This window comes from Scyliorhinus canicula, chromosome 8, assembly GCF_902713615.1.
Source record: "Scyliorhinus canicula chromosome 8, sScyCan1.1, whole genome shotgun sequence".
Taxonomy (NCBI): Eukaryota; Metazoa; Chordata; class Chondrichthyes; order Carcharhiniformes; family Scyliorhinidae; genus Scyliorhinus; species Scyliorhinus canicula.
This window is the reverse complement of record NC_052153.1, coordinates 157,586,967-157,606,579: the sequence shown is the minus strand read 5'-3', so window position 1 is coordinate 157,606,579 and position 19,613 is coordinate 157,586,967. Positions and strand designations below refer to the sequence as shown.

At 50.5% G+C, this 19,613-nt stretch overlaps 1 protein-coding gene across 1 annotated transcript in view; it reads right to left on the bottom strand.

Moving 5' to 3' along the window:
- The window catches only part of pde8b (phosphodiesterase 8B), a 436,161-nt gene extending 417,592 nt beyond the window's left edge, over positions 1-18,569 (bottom strand). The window contains 1 exon segment of the mRNA XM_038805541.1: positions 17,126-18,569. Coding sequence (XP_038661469.1) covers positions 17,126-17,395 — 270 coding nt within the window. The 5' untranslated portion in view covers positions 17,396-18,569.
- Between the last annotated feature and the right edge of the window lie 1,044 nt (positions 18,570-19,613).

Here is a 19,613-nt window from a genome sequence, read left to right as displayed (position 1 = left end):
TGGGTAGGGGTGTCTTGAGTAGGGGTGTCCTGGGTAGGGGCGTCCTGGCTCGGCTGCGACGGGGGCATGTGGCTGCCCCCCTCGTCGCTGGGTGTCGCACGCCTGCATCACCGCACTCGCACGAGACCGGGGCGTCGTCTCCGTGTTGCTCTGGGCCTGTCCCTGTCTCGTGGCCGTCCTGGGGGCGTCGCATGCTGGAGGGGCCGGGTCTCTCCCTGTCTCGTGGCAACCCTGGGGCGTCTTGGGGGCGGTCGGCATCCGCGGGGATGGGTGCCTCGATGTTTGGCCCTGCAATACACAATACAGCATGCATGGTTAGACACACAGGCGGTATCGGGGGATATGGGGGAAGGGGGTATGGGGGAAAGGGGATATGGGGAAGGGGGATATGGGGATATGGGGGAAGGGGATACAGGGGATTTGGGGGAGAGGGTATATGGGGGATAGGGGATATGGGGGAAGGGGATATGGGAGAAGGGGGTTACAGGGGATATGGGGGAAGGGGGTATGGGGGAAAGGGGATATAGGGGAAGGTGGATACGGGGATATGGGGGAAGGGGGATACAGGGGATTTGGGGGAGAGGGTATATGGGGGATAGGGGATATGGGGGAGGGGGGATATGGGGATATGGGGGAATGGGGATATGGGGGATATTGGGAAGGGGGATATGGGGGAAGGGGATATGGGGGAGGGGGATATGGGGGATATAGGGCAAGGGGAAGGGGACGGGCCGTGGGGGGTCTCACTTGGTGCGCCCCCGACCTCTGCATCGGCAACCTCCCAGTCCTCGGGTCCGCCTGCCAGTTCCAGGGCTCTCTCCTCATGAACGGTGAGTGGCCGCTCATCAGCTGGGCCCCCTCCGGTCCTCTCACGCTCCCTGTTGTTGTGTGTGCGCTTCTCCTGTGGGGGGCGACCGGGTGGGTGGCAGGGATAAAGGGCAACAATGTTAGGCAGGGATATACATGCAGGCCAGCGGTTGTGCGTATATTGGCATAGGTACGCAGCACATTAGGGTTAGGGTTAGTTGCACCTGGGGGTGTGCCGCACATCGGGGGTGGGGGGTGTACTCACCCTGGTTGCCCTGACAAGGTCATTCACCTACTTGTGGCACTGGGCGCCTGTTCTTGGTGTCACAGCAACAGCGCTGATGGGCTCTGCCACCTCCCTCCACAGGCGCCGGCTGGGGCATGGGGCAACCCTGTGGCCGTGTCCGGGGAACAGGGCCTCCCTCCTCTGCTCTACTGCGTCCTGGAGCGCCTCGATGTCGCGCTCCTGGAACCTCAGAGCTGCGCGGCGGGCGGCCATCTTGTTGGGGGGGTGCGTCTTTTGAGCTGTGACGCCGCGTGGCACATGACGCCACCGCGAATGGCGTCACGCTGCTACTAGCCCATTCCGGGCCGGAGAATCTGCACCGTTTGGGGGTGCCCGATGCCGGAGTGATCCGCACCGTTTTGGATTATGGGAGAATCCTGCCCCATATCAGTGGTTAACATTATTCCAATATTTGAATTGTCACTTAACTTGGAAAAGCTGGGCAGCACGGTGGCACAGTGGGTTAGTCCTGTTGCCTCGCGACGCCGAGGTCCCAGGTTCGATCCCGGCTCTGGGTCACTGTCCGTGTGGAGTTTGCATATTCTCCCCGTGTATGCGTGGGTTTCACCCCCACAACCTAAAGATGTGCAGGGTAGGTGGATTGGCCATGATAAATTGCCCCTTAATTGGAAAAAAAGTAATTGGATACACTAAATTTATTTTTTAAAACTTGGAAAAGCTTGAATATAGATAAGTTGAAGCTGCTGCTGTGGATTTCTCCAGCATGATCGAATGGGCGGATCAGTGGTTAGCACTGCTGCCACAAAGCGCCAGGGACCTGGGTTCAATTCCGGTCTTAGATGACTGTCTGTGTGGAGTGTGCACATTCTCCCCATGTCTGCATGTCCTCCGGGTGCTCTGGTTTCCTCCCACAGCCCAAAGATGTGCAAGTTAGGTGGGTTGGCAAAGATTTGCACTTTAATGTCCAAAGATGTGGGGTTATGGGGTTACTGGGAGAGGGCGAGGGAGTGGCCCTGGGTGGGGTGCTCTTTCAGTGGGTCAGTGCAGACTCTAAGGGCTGAATGGCCACCCTCTGTACTATAGGAATTCTATGAAATCTCTGCTATGATAGCATAAACCTGTGAAAGAGAAACGCAGAATGGACGAGCTATTGTGATTTGAGAAGTTCACAATTCCACACACTATGTCACTGGAACATACTTGAGATGGATTTATGCGCAGAAACACTGTCGGTGGTTTGATTTAAAAGTGTATAATTTCCTTCATGCCAAAAGAGAGGAGGGAAATCCAGTTATAGAAGGTACACGACATAAATAGAACAGATATATAGGAGAGGCCCCATCAGAGCTCCAGGGTAATAATAATAATCATTTATTGTCACAAGTAGGGTTCAACGAAGTTACTGTGAAAAGCCCCGAGTCGTCACATTCCGGCGCCTGTTCGGGGAGGCTGGTACAGGAATTAAATTCGCGCTGCTGGCCTTGTTGTGCATTACAAGCCAGCTGTTTAACCCACTGTGCTAAACCAGCCCCATTTAATCTCCGGGTTATCACCTGCGCCACATGCAAACTGGCACGGGGCAGGCAGATAAGGAGAATCAACACATGGCTAAAGGGCTGGTGCGGTAAGGAGGGGCTTAATTTCATGGGACACTGACATCAGTGCTGAGACTGGAAGGAGTTGTTCTGATGGGATGGGCTCCACTTGGACCGGAATGGTACGAGAAACCTAGGGAAGAGGAAAAGGGAGTTGACAAAGATTTTAAACCAGTAAAATAAAGGGAGAATCTGAAGTAAAAACAAAATATGCTGCAACTACTCAGCAGGCCAGGCCACATTCATGGAAAGAGAAATCGGAATTAATGGGGGGATTTTGCACATGCGTGTTTCTCGGTGCTGGGAGTCGGCCTGACATTTGCCGATGGCAGGATCTCTGGTCCCACTGCTATTAATGGGACGTCCAATTGAACCCACACCATGCTGCCTGGAAACCTGCTGTGGGGGTTGGCCTTCGGCAGGGCCAGAAGCGAGATCTTCTGGCTGTTTCTGCGGGTGGCACACCCTTACCATGCATTTCCCGACAGCATGGGCTGGGTTCAATTGGACATCCCATTGATAGCAGTGAGACCAGAAGATTCCACCACCAGCCAATGGCGTGCCGCCTTCTGCCTCCGAGCAAATGCTGCAGGGAGGCCAGGGAATCATGACCTTTCACCAGAATGCCAGCACTGCCGTATTTTTGCTTTTTGTGAGGAGAAGAGTCTACGAGAAATAAAACTAACCTAATTATAAATGCAACACAAATGGAGAGCATAGGGTAGACTCAACTAAGGAAGAAAATAAATAGCCAGGGAATAAACAGAGTTAGAAACTGAAAACATGGTTAAAAATAAAATGAGAGCAACATCCATTAAAAATGAGTGAAACTGTCTGGACAGCAATGAAACAAGGAAATAGGAGGCAATAGTACTTTGCAAAAGACCAGATATTCATAAGGATTACTGAGACATGGCTACAGAAAAATCAGGATTTGGAATTAAACTTTGCAGAGTGTAACATATTTAGAAAAGATAGAGAGTAGCTGTGCAGTACTTAATAGAGACGATGGAATGACAGTAGAACAAAATGTTGCAGCTATCAGTAAGACAAAAATAAACTCCATGTGAATATAAATATAATAAAGGATCAATCACACTAAAAAGGATAGTCTAAAAGGTACTTAATACTGGGAGTTTGAGGGAGAAACAGGCAAACAAATAAGGAAAACTCATTAAAAAAATTGAATAATAATCATGGGGGATTTCAACAAACCTAAATTTAATTAGCCCTCCTAAAGCAGGATATAAGAAATCTGACAAGGAAGGATGTTCTACTGCATCTAAACTGAGGTATGAGCCAGAGCAAATAGAAGGAGTTAAGGTAGGGTAACATCTAGGCAATAGTGACCATAATATTATATAATTTAAGATAATAATAATTGTGAAAGACATATTGATGTGACCATCAATTCACAACACATTTGATTGGAAGTGAACAGTGGTTTTAATAACCTTACAACAGAGCCTGCCTGCGACGAGATGAACTGGCAGCAGGCTCGCGACTGCAGAGCTTTATACTTCTGGTTGGTGGGAGGAGTCATGGGCGGAGCCAAGGGTGGAGCCCAGTACAAACTCCTCATCTCCCCCTATGGGCAGAGCCGCGCAACGGCTCGTATACAGAGACCACAAGGACACAATACATATAGTGGAACACAGTGTGAATTACTCGGTTTATAATTCACCACACATGTATCTGCTGAAAATCATGATATCTGATTGGAGAAAAGTTTATTTTGAGTGGCTGAGAATAGAATGAAGGAAAATAAAATGGGCGACAAAATGTTCAGGCAAACAATGATGTAGAATTCCAAAGGGAAACATATGAAATACTGTTCAACAATGTCCTGGAAAAATATATTCTGCTGCAATACAAGAACAAACTGTGAGGCACCAGGGACGAATAAAGAGGGGAAAATAGAGGTTAAGCAAAAAGGCATACATTAAGTGCCTGGATGACGAGCCATCAATTGCACGTGAGACGAGTTGCTGTACAAAAGTTAGGCTTTAATAAGCTAGAACTTAGCCCTGCGGTCGACTACAATAAATGGGCGACCGCCGGGCATTCTGACTATTTATGCCTTGGTATGGAGACGTGGTTAACTCAGCCTCTCGACTAATCGGAGAGCCGTCACATGACTGGTCTCAACCAATCGGTCGTGAGGCACATGACCGACCAGGGCCAATGGTAAGCCGGTGTTCTGCACCAATGGCAGACAGCTATGCAAATCATATCACCACACTGGACAACAGGGGAGAACAAACCTGTTGGACTTTAACCTGCTGTTGTCAGACTTCTTACTGTGCCCACCCCAGTCCAATGCCGGCATCTCCACATCATATTTTAAAAAGGGCTTTGCTAATCCACAACATGGCCGCTACAGATCACATGACTCACAAGAGTGGCCACAGTTTCTGTAAATTTCAACAGCAGTTACAAGGATTAAAGAGCTCCTCATCCTTGTGGAATCTCACATCTCATTGTAAGAACCTATTATAATCCACAAAACCAGAGAACTGTAACAAAGAGATAGACATTGAAACACATTGGGCGGGATTGTCAGATAATGGAGCTAAGTGTTGACCCCGGCGTAAACACCGGAATGTATTACGCCGGCGTCAACAGGCCCCATAGCCCAGTGATTCTGTGGCCCAAAAGGGGCCAGCTTGGATGCAACGAGAAGCGCGGGGGAGCAGCCACAGATTGGCGTCCGATACGCACGCCACATTATTGATGCAGTGCCGCGGCGCACTGAAATAACACGACCCCCCCCCCCCCCCCACACACACAGCCGATGCTGGCAAGATGGCCGCCCACAGTGCAGTGCCAAGGTTCCGGGATGGCAACCTGGACACGCTTCTGGATGCTGTGGAGCATAGATGGGGGGCTCTGTACCCCGGACCCGGCCGCAGGACCCCACGCAACACCGTACAGCGTATATGGAGGGAGGTGGGCGATGCCGTCAGCGCCGTTGAGCCGACACCCAGGTGACCAGTGTCGTAAGAAGTTGAACGACCTACTCAGGGCAGTCAGGGTGAGTACCCAGCACTGTGCCCTTGGCACCAGACCCCCTACCCACCACACATGTGACACTGCCCCCCCTCCCCAGGGGGGCAGCACAACCCTGACCCACATGGCCGCACCCACCCATGCCATCCGCATGGGCCGGGTGTCCTGTGCACCTATGCCATCATTGACCCAACCGTTGGGCTGAATACATCGGATCGCCGAACAGTGCTGATATTTGTTTGCCCTCTGTGGTGGTATGATTTGCATAGCTGTCTTCCATTGGTGCAGAACACTGGCTTACCATTGGCCCTGGTCGGTCATGTGCCTCTCGACCGATTGATTGAGACCAGTCATGTGACGGCTCCCCGATTGGTCGAGAGGCTGAGTTAACCCCGCCTCCAGAGCGAGGTATAAATACCCAGAACGCCCGGCGGTCGTCCATTTACTGTAGTCGACCGCAGGGCTAACTTCTAGCTTATTAAAGCCTAACTTTTGTACAGCAACTCGTCTCGCGTTCGATTGATGGTTCATCACCCCCCCCCCCCCCCCCAGGAGAAAAGTGCCCATAACCGTCACTGACACGGAGCCATGGTGCACTGAAATAACACAACCCCACACACATAGCAGATGCTGGCAAGATGGCCGCCCACTGTGCAGTGCCAAGGTTCCGGGATGGCAACCTGGACACGCTCCTGGATGCCGTGAGCAGAGGAGGGGGGCTCTGTACCCAGGACCTGGCCGCAGGACCCCACGCAGCTCCGTACTGTGTATGTAGAGGGAGGTGGGCGATGCCGTCAGCGCCATCAGGCCGACACCCAGGCCAGGCGACCAGTGTCGCAAGAAGTTGAATGACCTACTCAGGGCAGCCAGGGTGAGTACCCAGCATAGTGCCCTTGGCACCAACACCCTACTCACCACACATATGACACCGTCCCCCCCTCCCCAGGGGGACGGTACAACCCGCGCCCTGACCCACATGACCGCACCCACCCATGCCAGCCGCATTGGTCGGGTGCCTTGTGCACCTATGCCATCATTGATCCAACCGCTGGGCTGAATGCGTCGGATCGCCTAGCAATGCTGATGTTTGTGTGCCCCCCCCCCCCCAGGAGAAGAGCGCCCATAACCGCAGGGAGCGGGAGAAGACCGGAGGGGGTGAACCTGTATTATGTGCCTACACCTTGCATGAGCAGAGGGCACTGGACCTTGCTGGCGGACTCGAGGGCCAGGTGGTTGCTAATGCCGAGATCGGGGGTGCGCCACCAAGTGAGACCCCCCTGCCTGGCTCCACCCCCTCGCCACACCCTCTCACCCCACCCCCTCACCCCACCCCTCACTCCACCCCCTCACCCTGCCCCCTCACCTCACCCCTCTCACCTCACCCCCTCACCCCAGCCCAATACCCAACCCCCCCACCCCAGAGCCTCACCCCATCCGGCACCCCTCACCCCCAGCCAGTGCTAGGGCCAGTGGCCCCAGCGACGCAGGCAATGTCGGCAGGGCAGCCGTCACAACAGGCCTGCGTCTGATACGGAATTGTGCTCCCTGTCCCCCTGCAGGAGAGGTCCTGGAACACCATGGCACCTCGGACTCCCCCCTATTGTTCCTGGTGCATCTGGTAGGCAGCGGTCAGAACAGGATGGCACCACGCTATCCGGGACGTCCGAGGTGCAGCCTGGCCCATTCAGGCCGGATGTGACCCTCCCCCCCCCCCGCCCCCCGGGGACTCCCACACCACCCTGCCCCCAGCGAGACGACAGGTCCATGCGATGCGGTGTCTAGCCCGCATACAGAGACACCCAGATGGAGGCTGTTACTGTGGTCATGATTAATCAGACATTGCCCAACGATGCGGAGCTCAGAGCTCATCGCAGAGTGGGTTGGCATCATCCTCCATGCCATGGACCAGACCCGCTTTGAATAGCAACCGTGTGAGCACAGCTCGTGCAACAGGTGGATGTGTAATGGTGGGGTGTTGTGCATGCGGGTGATGGGGTGGTGTGGGAGATACAGTTTGTTGGTGGTGGGGGAGATGAGGGTGTCGGTGGTGGAGGGAGTGAGTCTCATGGGTGTTGTGGGAGGTGAGGGCGGTGGGTGGTGCCGTACTGTGGTGTCCGTTCCCCAGCTCAGCAAACCCCCCCCCCCTTTAGTCGGTGAAACGTGCGACTATCAACTCGTCCGTTGCTTGCTGGCCCAGCCGGTGGCATTGGGCAGCCTCCTGTCCATGTCTAGCCCTCATGTCCCGTACATTGACCCCACCCCATCCTCCTCATCTGGAGAGGCATGTCCTTCATTGTGATCATCCCCCTCCTCCTCCTCACCCTCCTCCAGCACATCACGCCTCTGCTGGGCTGTATTGTGGAGGATGCAGCAACGATGCAGCCGCCTCTATCCGACGGGTACTGGAGGGCCCCTCCAGAGTGGTCAAGGCACCTGAAACGCATCTTCAGCAGCTCAAAGCACCTCTCGACCACAGCCCTGGTCGCACAATAGGCCCCATTGTAGCCAACCCCTTCAACAGAGTCGAAGTGTGCACCAAAATAATGGGTTAGATTCTCTGCGGCGCGTCACCGGTAGCGGAGTTCACGATGAAGCGGAGAATCCAGCATCGGGGAAACAATGGGGTCACCGCCTGAATCTCCAGCCACCCGCTGGCGTTGGGATCGAGATTGCGATCGAGATTTGCAACCCAGGCCGGCGCGCAGGCCGGGCACAATATTCTCTGGGCCCTTGTGATTCTCTGGTCTTCTGGTCAGGGAATCATATGGGTGGGAATTGGTTCTGGTCCTGACAAGCGAGTATTTGATGTGGTGGATCTCAGGGTGGGTCAAGGGGGAACTTATAAAATCATAGAATTTACAGTGCAGAAGGAGACCATTCGGCCCATTGAGTCTGCACCGGCCCTTGGAAAGAGCACCCCATTTAAGGCCACACCTCCACCCCATCCCCGTAACAGCACCTAAACTTTCTGGTCACTAAGAGCAATTTATAATGGCCAATCCACCGAACCTGCACATCTTTGGACTGTGGGAGGAATCCCACGCAGACATGGGGAGAATGTGCAAACTCCGCTCAGACAGTGACCCAAGCTGGGAATCGAACCTGGGACCCTGGAGCTGTGCAGCAATAGCGCTAACCACTGTGCTATCATGCCACCCCAAAGCCCATTGGATAGCCACCCAACCCCCCCACCCCCCCCCACCCCCACAATGCAAGACCTGTCCTTCCCCCAACTGAGACCCCCAATTAAAGAGATCCCCCACAGACTCCCTAAATAGAAACCCCAACATACCCCCAAAATAAAGAGACCCCCCAGGGACCCTCTAAATAAAGAGACCCCCCAGAAACCCTCTAAATAAAGAGATCCCCCCCCGAGACAACTCCTGGACCACTTCAAACAAGCGCTGTTTCACAGCTGACCACTTTTTTTCTTATTGAAGTTGTCCAGGAGCTGTCAATCAACGCTTGATGTTTATACACATTGCAGTTAGTTTCACAGCTGGCAACTTCAAAGTCACTCAACCATGAAGGGATATGAATGGAACAATGCCCACATTTGGGGGTGTGTGGCAGCTGTCAATCACAACCTAGTAAAATCCAATATCAAAGGGAAATTAATGAAAGGCTTGCAGATCAAAGATCTGAGGGGCTTTAAACCCAGCTGACTGGTTTTCCCTTTCCAGGAATTAACTCTGCCTGAGCCATCAGGTGTATTGGCCAGGTTAGTGCTAAAACAGTGATTTTTTTTCACAGCCTCTGTCTGGACAGCACTCGAGCTTCCAGGCAGGGGTTTCCCTTCTGGGGGATCTGTGGGATGGGTCTTCTATTTTGGACGTTTCTTAATTTCAGGGGATCTCTCGGGTGGGGGAGGGTGTTGAGTGGTGTGACCCAGAAAATCCTGGCCAAAGGGGGAGTCTGAATTGTGCTATGGGGGGGGGGGGGTCTGAATTGTGCTATGGGGGGGGGGGGGGCTGAATTGTGCTTTGGGGGTGGGGGGGGGGCTGAATTGCGTTGTGGGGGGGGGGGGGGCAGCCCTGAGACCTCGCTATCAGGCTGCCATTATGAGCTAGGGAATCCTCGCAATCCTCACCATGCAAAAATTTGTAAGGCTAAGGTTGGGGATACTGTGCTCTGCAGCTCCAGCAGGAAAACATAGGCTGGTGCCGAATTCGGGAAACGCAATTGGATAGATTATCATAGAATTTACAGTGCAGAAGGAGGCCATTCGGCCCATCGAGTCTGCACCAGCTCTTGGAAAGAGCACCCTACCCAAGCCCACGCCACCCTATCCCCGTAACCCAGTAGCCCCACTCAATCAACACTAAGGGCAATTTTGGACACTAAGGGGAATTTAGCATGACCAATCCACCTAACCTGCACATCTTTGGACTGTGGGAGGAAACCGGAGCATCCGGAGGAAACCCACGCAGACACAGGGAGAACGTGCAGACTCCACACAGACAGTGACCCAGCCGGGAATCGAACCTGGGACCCTGGAGTTGTGAAGCAATTGTGCTAACCACTATGCTACTGTGTTGCCCCTAGAATTTAAAGTGCAGCCATTCGGCCCATCGAGTCTGCACTGGCCCTTTCGAAGAGTGAAGCCCATGTATCTACTCTATCCCCGTAACCCGGTAACCCCACTTAACATTTTTTGGACACTAAGGGCAATTTAGCATGGCCAATCCACCTAACCCGCACATCTTTGGACTGTGGGAGGAAACCGGAGGAAACCCACGCAGATACGGGGAGAACGTGCAGACTCCGCACAGACAATGACCCAGCCGGGAATCGAACCTGGGACCCTGGAGTTGTAAAGCAACTGTGCTAACCACTATGCTACCTTGCTGCATTAAATATTAAATATGGTGAATAGGTTCCCCGTAGATATCCCGGCGGGCACCAATTTGATGACAAATGGTAATTCTCCATTCCTTTTTTAAAAATAATAATAATCTTCATTGTCACAAGTAGGCTTACATTAGTTACTGTGAAAAGCCACTAGTCGCCACATTCTGGCGCCTGCTCGGGTACACAGAGGGAGAATTCAGAATGTCCAATTCACCTAACAGCACGTCTTTCAGGACTGTGGGAGGAAACCCACGCAGACACGAGGAGAACGTGCAGACTCTGCACAGACAGTGACCCAAGCTTAGATTCGAACCTGGGACCCTGCCGCTGTGAACCAACGATGCTAACCACTGTGCTACCATGCCCGCCTCGATAGCAGCGTCAATGCGGTCCGGAACGCATGTACAGTAAACACCTCTTGCATATCGTTAGCCAGCCTGACCCGGTATTTTACAGGGCCTGCGAGATTCTCTGCCTCTGATGGACCGAGTTCCCAACAGCGCAATTCACTTGCGCTTTTAAAAATCTGAAACCAGGGTCGTGGTTAATGAGGGAGAGAGAGGAGGTCGGACACAGAGAGGCATGACACGAGCTGGCTGGGGGGCCCTGTCAGGGCCAGGGGGGGGGGGGGGGCAGGGGGGTGACAGGGGAACTGGCCGAGCTGGCTGGGGTGAGGGGGGCCCTGTCAGGGCCGGGGGGAGAGGGGGGACGGGGGAACTGGCCAAGTGGCTAGGATGCCCCCCCCATGGGACTGGGCGGTGTCCAGCCACGGACCGCCATTGCCACAGGCTGCAGGGCAGCCATCTTGCTGCGCACCCCATTGACCACCCACCTTGGCCCTTGGTTCTGCAGAGTGACACAAGCCATATGGGTTCCCCCACCACTCCACACCACCCTCCACCAACCACCCCCAAACGCCACTTGCTGGCAGGGCATCAGGTAACGGCCACTGTAACCCTTACAGGGGTGCTCTACGGGGGCCGAGGAGGGTTTGGTATCAGGGATTGTCGCCAGGGCCAGAGTTCCCATGGTGACGCGTAACGACGGGGCCAGGAGGACATGCGGGGGCAGAGTCCGCATTGCAAAGCGGAGCCACCATGTAGCCCATTGGAATTGGTTGGGAACGAGGGTGCGCAACATGCTAATGTGTTGGCCTTTCACCCCCTGCAGACAAATTCCTCTCCAGCTGCCATGAGATATCCCTTACTGTGGCACCTTGAAAGCATCACATCCTTTGTGACCCTATTCTGCAGCATTAAAGAACACCATTTATCCCCCTTATTATAGGATTCCCTATCACGACCATGTTTAGATTCTGCTCTTGCCTATCGTACAAATGTTTCTAAAACACGGTGCCTTGTGACTATATGCCTCCGCCAGTCTTTATCCCTGCCCTCACCAGTAGCAAGTACATTGTACTTGTTGGATTGGATCAATGTCTATGGACCTCCTTCTCAACCTTTCCCAAGTTGCCGCTCCCCGGCTCCCTGACAGTCACACCCTCTCTTCCAGAACCTGCACTTTCCTCTGGAGTGCTACTGCTCAGGGTGAAACACCCATAAATTCCTCTCTCCCCCTGTCTCTAATTCGCACTCCAGCTCAATCACTCTGAGGCAGTATGGCTGCAGGGAGAGACATTGAGCAGGATTTTATGGGCGTTCACACTGACAGGATCTGATGGGCCCACCGACGGCGCACCCCTGCCATGGGTTTCATGCCAGCAAGGGGTGTGTTCAACGAGAAACCCCTTTGACAACGGCGGGAGCGGAAGATGTCGCCGCCAGCCACTGACGAGCTGTCCTCCACTGCTGCAGAACCCGTTGCGGAGGGGGGGGGAGTATCCAACCCATATTCTGCAGATGTAGGAATTGGGACATCTCAGCGCCGAGCACCAGCACAAGCCTGCTCTGCCATCTCTAGTCTTTTTACTTGTCTATTGGTAGCCTAAGTTAAAATTAGGCTCACTGCTTTTGTTTATAGAAATTAGATTTTTGTTCATCTGGTTTTCTCACTGTCAGAGTGCTTCCTCCGTACTCACTATGATGCAACTCACCGGCAGATCCACTCAGAGCTTGATTTCCGCTCTCCTGATGTTCTCACAGTGACCTACAGTGTTCTGTTACTGAGCAATCTGCCTGCTCCATGTCAAGGATCTCACTTTTGAATTTGCTGCATTCAGCTCATGCTCTGACTCAGCGTTCTCACTTGCCTGCCGCACGGTTTCCCCTCAGATTCACTCTCCCTGTTCTTAATCCTAAGCGCTGGCAAAGACAGAACCTTTGTTAAATGTCTCATTTAAAAGACAACAGGATAAAAAAATTCATGGTTGTCTCGGCAGGCCCCCAGTGTGACGTCAGAGGTCCAACAGAAGAACCAGAAACTGGGACAAGATCCGGTTATGATCTCAGATCCAAATTTCACTGAGTGCCATGAAAATCAGGAGAGAAAGCTCAGCTGTGCAACTGGAGAGCTACACCCCAGTTTATAGTCTAAAACTGACACTGGCAAATTTTGGGGCAATTCCACCTAAAGCTTCTGCTTGTTCTTCCGAGGTTTTCAAAGTAACTCCAAATGTTTACAAGTTTCTGGGCCATGTTCACCAAACAATCGTATAGTTTGAGCTTGTGTGCCTGTTGAGAACAAATGTACCTGATGATTAACTGGCAGTTGTGGGACCAGGCCAGGGTTGTGGTCGGTACAGATAAAAAAAATAATGATAGTAAAGGTGACTTCCCCACTGTATATGTTTTCCTTTCCTTAGGGTAACCTGGCACACCCACCATGGCCCTTGGGTCTTTTGGGCCCTTTCAGCAAGTAGCCCAACACAGCTGAGTCTCTAGCCAGCAAAAGCCATGTAAACTGCGTGAGCTCTGCATGACTCTGGCCAAGAGATTGGTGGGGCTACTGTTTCCCCATATCCCCACAGCCTTTTCCTCCTTCATTTATCTATCAAATAAAATGTTAAAGGCCATTATCAGACAGTGCGTTCCAAATCCTAACCACTTGTTGGATAAAACGGTTTTCTACATGGCACCCATGATTCCTTTGCTCATCATGTTAAATCCATGTCCTTCAGTTACCGATTCTTTGGCTATTGGAAACAGATTCTCTTTATTTACGTTATCAAAACTCTTCATGGTTTCAAACACTTTGATTAAATATCTCAACCTTCGTTGCTCTCAGGAGAGCAAACCCAGTTTCCCCAGTCTATTCCTTGTTCCCCAGAACCATTCCTGTAAATCTCTTCCATACCTCCCCAATGCCTTCATAACCTGCTGTAAAGTGCGAGACCCAGAATTGGATGCAATACTGCAGCTGGGACGAAAATAGCACTTTATATTGTTTAACTATTTCTAAGTTTAAAATGTTTCAATTGGAGCAATTCAAGAGGTTGCATAAACTTAAATGAGACCTTTACACCTTCACTTTTGATGCATTTCATCCAAAATGTATGTGGAGGTGCGATTATAGCAGTTATATTGGGATTGCAACCACTGCTGATCCTGTCGAAGTTTCCAATGTCTCAAGGAGAGAAGCCTGCAGTCTTCAACAGTGTCAGGGTGCACTGACATCAGCCTTCAGCCAATGACTCCAGAAATGTAAGCGTAATGTGTCCGGCTGAGAAAGGGTTTCTAGGTTTCCGGAAGGAAATAAAACGACTTATATGGCACCTCTTATGACCTCAGGATGTCCCTCACAGCACTTGACAAGCAATGAGATACTTTCAAAATATAGGGTGAAATTCTCTGGCCTCCCCCGCGGCGTGTTCCTCGATGGCGGGAGGTGGCCCACCATTGGACGGCAGCAGGTTCCGCTGTTGCCAATGGGATTTCCCATTGAATCCATCCCACGCTGTAGAGTGCACCATTAGCAGGACAGGAAGATCCCATCAGCGTGAACAGCAAGAAGATCTCGTCCATAGTCACTGTTGTAATGTGAGGAAACTCAAGATAGGTAAAGAAGGAATAAAATAAGAAATTCTGGAAAAAAAACTATCATCCGTGGAGATAGAAACAGTTAATGAGAGGAATTTAATGAACATGGCAGTGCGCCAAACTGCCAACTGATGAAACTGGTGGCAACCTAGCCACAGTCATTCCCTCCCCCTTCACCAACACTCTCCCCCCAAATGCCATGACCCAAATTAATACCAATTTGGGACTTGATTGCCAACTGGATCATCGGTATCTTCAGAGAGAATTTAATTCACACCTCCAAAGCCAGTCAACCATTCAGATCAAAGTAGAGGTGTCAACTATTTGCTCAGGCTGAAGACCATCATTGGAGCTCGGGAGGAAAGGTAGATGAGGTGGGATTGCCTGGCAAAAGGGAAGGTGGCGATCTTCATGTCAGGTATCTCTGTTGGACATGGGCCGCCAAAATAGGAGGACTGCCCACTATCCCGACACCCACTCACCCATCCTTCCACAACAGGCTTCAGGTATACCTGCTCAGGTCTGCCCACGTGGCCTCAACTGGCCTCTGAGCAGAAAGGCTGTCCTGGATCCTTCCTTTAAAAAAAAATTAATTTACGGGATGTGTGCACTGCTGGTTAGGCCAGCATTTATTGCCCATTCCTAATTGCCCTTCAGAAGGTGTTGTGAGTTGCCTTCTTGAACCGCTGCAGTCCCTGAGGTGTAGGTACACCCACTGTGCTGTGGGGAGGGAATTCCAGAATTTTGCAACTGTGAAGGAATGGCAATATATTTCCAAGTCAGGGTGGGAAGTGACTTGGAGGGGAACCTCCAGGTGGTGAAGTTCCCAGGTATTTGCTGCTCTTGTCCTTCTAGATGGTAGTGGTTGTGGGTTTGGAAGGTACTGGCTAAGGAACCTTTGTGAGTTACTGCAGTGCATCTTGAAGATGGTACACACGGCTGCCACAGTTCGCCGATGGTGGAGGGTTTGAATGTTTGTGGAAGTGGGAGCAATCAAGCGGGCTGCTTTGTCCTGGATGGTGTTTGGTTCCTTGAATGTTGTTGGCGATGCACTCAATTGGCAAGTGGAGAGTATTCCATTTCACTCCTGACTTATGCCTTGTAGGTGATGGACAGGCATAGGGAGATCAGGAGGTGAGCTACTCGCTGTAGGATTCCTAGCCAATGATGTGCCCCGGTAGCCACAGTATAATGAGTGCAATGCCATTGACTGTCAACGGGCAATGGTTCGATTCTATCTTGTAGGAGATGGCCATTGCCTGGCACTTGGGTACGAATGTAACTTCCTACCTGAACTTATCAGGGGGAATCAGGAGGGTGATGGGGTCTTCACCCTACACTTTCCCACCTGATTATATACTCCACCTCCACACACACCCCCAAGGGGGGGGGGGGGGAGGGGGGGGAGGGGGGGGAGAGGTTGGACATTAAATTCTATTCAACTTCTCAGGTCCACAATCTTTCACCATAGCTGAAGAATGTTCCGGCGATAGGAAATAAACCTGAAACATTAATACTGTTCCTCTCTCCACAGGTGCAACCCGACCTGCTAAGTATTTTCTGTTTCTATTTCAGATTTCCAAAATCCACAGTATTTTTGCTTTTATTTCAGTGGACCGGGGTATCGGAATTTTGGTAAAGTTTCCAGTTATTCTGACAGACTCTCTGCTGAGAGTTTTTTTGTTTATTGTGCCAAGGCCTCAGCCTCATCATCCTCACCTTATCCCTCACCACTTCAGTGGTGTCCTCCAACAAATGGAATGAACATCGAACAGGCCCTATTACTGTTGGGGAACCTGCACCGCCTGATAACCACCCAGACGAAGAAGATGGGAGTCCACCCCTTGACATCTGAGTTGTTAATCCATCGCTGCAATCACTAAGCTACCACACCCCATGGCTTGGGACAGTATCTGTTGTAACTCATGCATTCTATATCTGCTGTGTTCCATGGCAACCCTCTCCTTGTTTACCTGTGCTGATTTGCAGTAGACCTTCCAATGGCTGGTATATCCGTGTTCTCAGTTAGAACCTCCTCTGTAATTCATTCACTGATGCCCTAATACTTGAAAATCTTCCCTTTCTTAAAGCTAACAGGGGTTGTGCATTCAGGGTGTCAATGGATGTTCCGTCAAAGTTATGGTGGATGAGTGGTAGAACACCTGTGGAAATCCATTGCACACAGAAGAAACCTGATTGGCATCAACTTATGAAACTCGTAACCAATTGAGGCAATTGGCTGGAGAAAGCCCCCAGAAAAACAGCAGTGAACTCGCTATGGGGCAGGACAGGAGCAGGAAATTCATCTGTGCCACTTTAATTCCTGCATTGCTCAATTTCTGTGTTCAGATTTCCCCTCAGGTTTCATCCTAGCGAAATAGTTGTTTTTCAATTTACTTATGCAGCGGCAGAATGTGGTAAAAGCTCACCATTAATGCCCCGAGCAGATAAAAAAATCAGTTTATTTTCTAACATTTGAAGAAAGCAACCATTAGCTTAAAAACATATTTAGTTGTTACTCGAAATCATTAACTTCAGCTCAAAAAAGTGAAAACTGAAACAGATTTTGTTCTTTTGACAAGGGGATGCAGCAATCCTACTGAACACATCACACCTATCTGACACATATGTGCCCGTGGCAGGACGATACAAAGCCGAATGGAATAAACAGAGCCTGTTACCTTAACACTGGTGTGGCTGGTTTGGGTCTCAGCTTCAGTGCAGTTGCTGTTTTCTTTCTTCTCTCGCCGTGAAGAGGTACGTGTTGCCCGACTCTGGTATGCCAGCACGGAGGGCAGCGATTCCGCAGCGTCTGTCTTGATGAAGAAGCCATGGACTGTCGCTGCACCTTGGGAGATGGTGGTGGTCTGATGTGGGGAGTTTGATTCATCTGAATCTCTGCAGTAAATCACTCCACTCTGAGAGACATGGATACTCGGAGCACAGCCCATCACTGTCTGCTTAACTCCAGCAGTTGGCTGGCCTCTTGTTTTTTTTTTCTCTCCCTCTCTCTCTTTGCCACACTTTCTCCCAGTCAATCTCCCACACTCTCCTCCTCTCTCTCTTGTACCTTTCCCCCTCCCCCTATTGTTTCACTCCTTTTCTATCCTAAATATTTCCTTTTGATCTTTTATATCTTTCCTACCTTCCCTCTAAAATCAATTATCCTTTCTCTCCACCGTTTTCTTTCCTTGCTGTCTCGGTCACTTTTCTCTCTTTGCTCTTCTTGAGCCCTCAATTAACATCCTTTGTCTACATCGTTAATATTCTGTGTGAGCCCAAAGGCTTTCTCATGCTCCTTTTATCGATCACTGATAGGGTTTCATACAATGCTGTGCAGCAATATCATCCAGAAAATTAATTTGTTGCCACTGTTCAGAATCAGTGAACCTCTGAATCAGATTCACTCGGATCTTCCGATTTTCTCCTTAGCTGAGATGATAGTGGTATTAATCCACAAGAGGGAGAAAATGTCTCTCGGAAATGTCTATGATTCATGTGAATAATCATCTGCTCGCCTTACTTCACCACGATGCTCCCGTCAGAAGCTGCGATTGTAATTTACTATTGGTGACGTCAAAACAGTCCTTGACCTTTGACCTGGTCTCAGAGGCCATCCTAACTTCCCGTTAGCAACATCTAGGTGCTTTACCTCAGTTACCTGACAATATCACAGCAGTCCTGGAGCAGACAGATGCATCTTTCAGTTTCTCCATGGCATGTTATCACAGCCGTGATCCCTGCTGTTCTTCAGACTCCAGAGGTTAATTGGACTCTCACGTTAATCCAACTGACAGAATAATGACAGCTGGGTAGATTGTAAAGATTAGGCAAAATACTAATTCTATTATTTATGTTGAAGGCACGTATTTAACTAAGATAGCGCCCCATGGCAAATACATAATTATATTAAAAGATCGACTTTCCTATTTATCTAAATGCGCACAAAGCTGAGTAAAGCCTACTTGTGTGAGCTGTCACAATTAGGCCAAACATGCTGAATGAATAATGCAGAGAGCTGAAATTCTGTTTCAGGATTCGGACCATTTAAAAATGAATGATCTTAAAGTCTTCCGAAAACCTTTCTGCATACATACTGGTTATTTTGTTATCCAGGCAAGGAGCTGCCACAAAGCACCGGAAGAGGAGGGGCAATTCCAGTCCAGAGATTCAATATTTAAAGGGAAACTGTCTAATATTATTATCAATACCTAATGGTGCCAGGAAAATTCCTTTAATCCAGCATCAGATACTACTTCGGAAAAAATGACACCGTGCTCTCACATGGTATTGATTGTAACACAACATTCTCTTATTTTTAGGCATAGCATGATGATTTTCTCATTATTTAAAAAAATCCTTCCAAGTCAGGGAATAAAGCAAATCAAGTGATTGTGGGCTTGGTTGCATACTGGTTGGGATTTTCCATTCCCGCCCGCAGCATCGTTGCGGTTGGGGCAGGGAAATTTGGAGGGTTGTTGCTGCTCTCCAAATTTTATGGTCCGCCCCGCCTGTCAGGGCTAGAATGTCCCACCCAGAATGTTTTCAATACATGTTATACCTGCCCGTTCCTCAAAAGTCCCTTCAATATTTTGGGGGTGAGCCAGGCCTCTTGAAAGTCCAGGCACTGTTAGGAAAATCTCCTGAGGCATAGGAAATTGGAGATAAGTGACTCATTCCCAGCCTTAATTGGATTTCAGCTGCTGCCAGGCGGGTTGCCATGGAACCCACTATATGCCATCGGAAAAAGGACTTGAGGCAGATATGAATTCGGGAGCTTATCCAATGCATGTCTTTCCAAATTCCCTCAAGTCCGTGTCTCTAAAGTCACCTCCGCAGGCATGGGAAATTCAGCCCAATGTTTCTGGTCGATGGCCCTGTGAAAATTCTGTATACATGTGCAGTTGGTGCCAGGTCAGCTGAGTATTTACAGCATTTTCTATTTGTCTTTCATTTAGATAAATTAGGCCCAACCTTCAACTGAACGATATGAATGATATGACAACAGTGGCGTGCAGAGGTCTGGTGATGCCCGGGGCAAATCTTGATTGTATGCCCCAAAGCCCCACGTAAGTATTTCATTAAATATCACCAAAAAACCTATAAAAACATAGTTGCACCCGTTCTAGAGCTATTCACTGACCTCTTTATCTTTGTCATCTCTAAGGT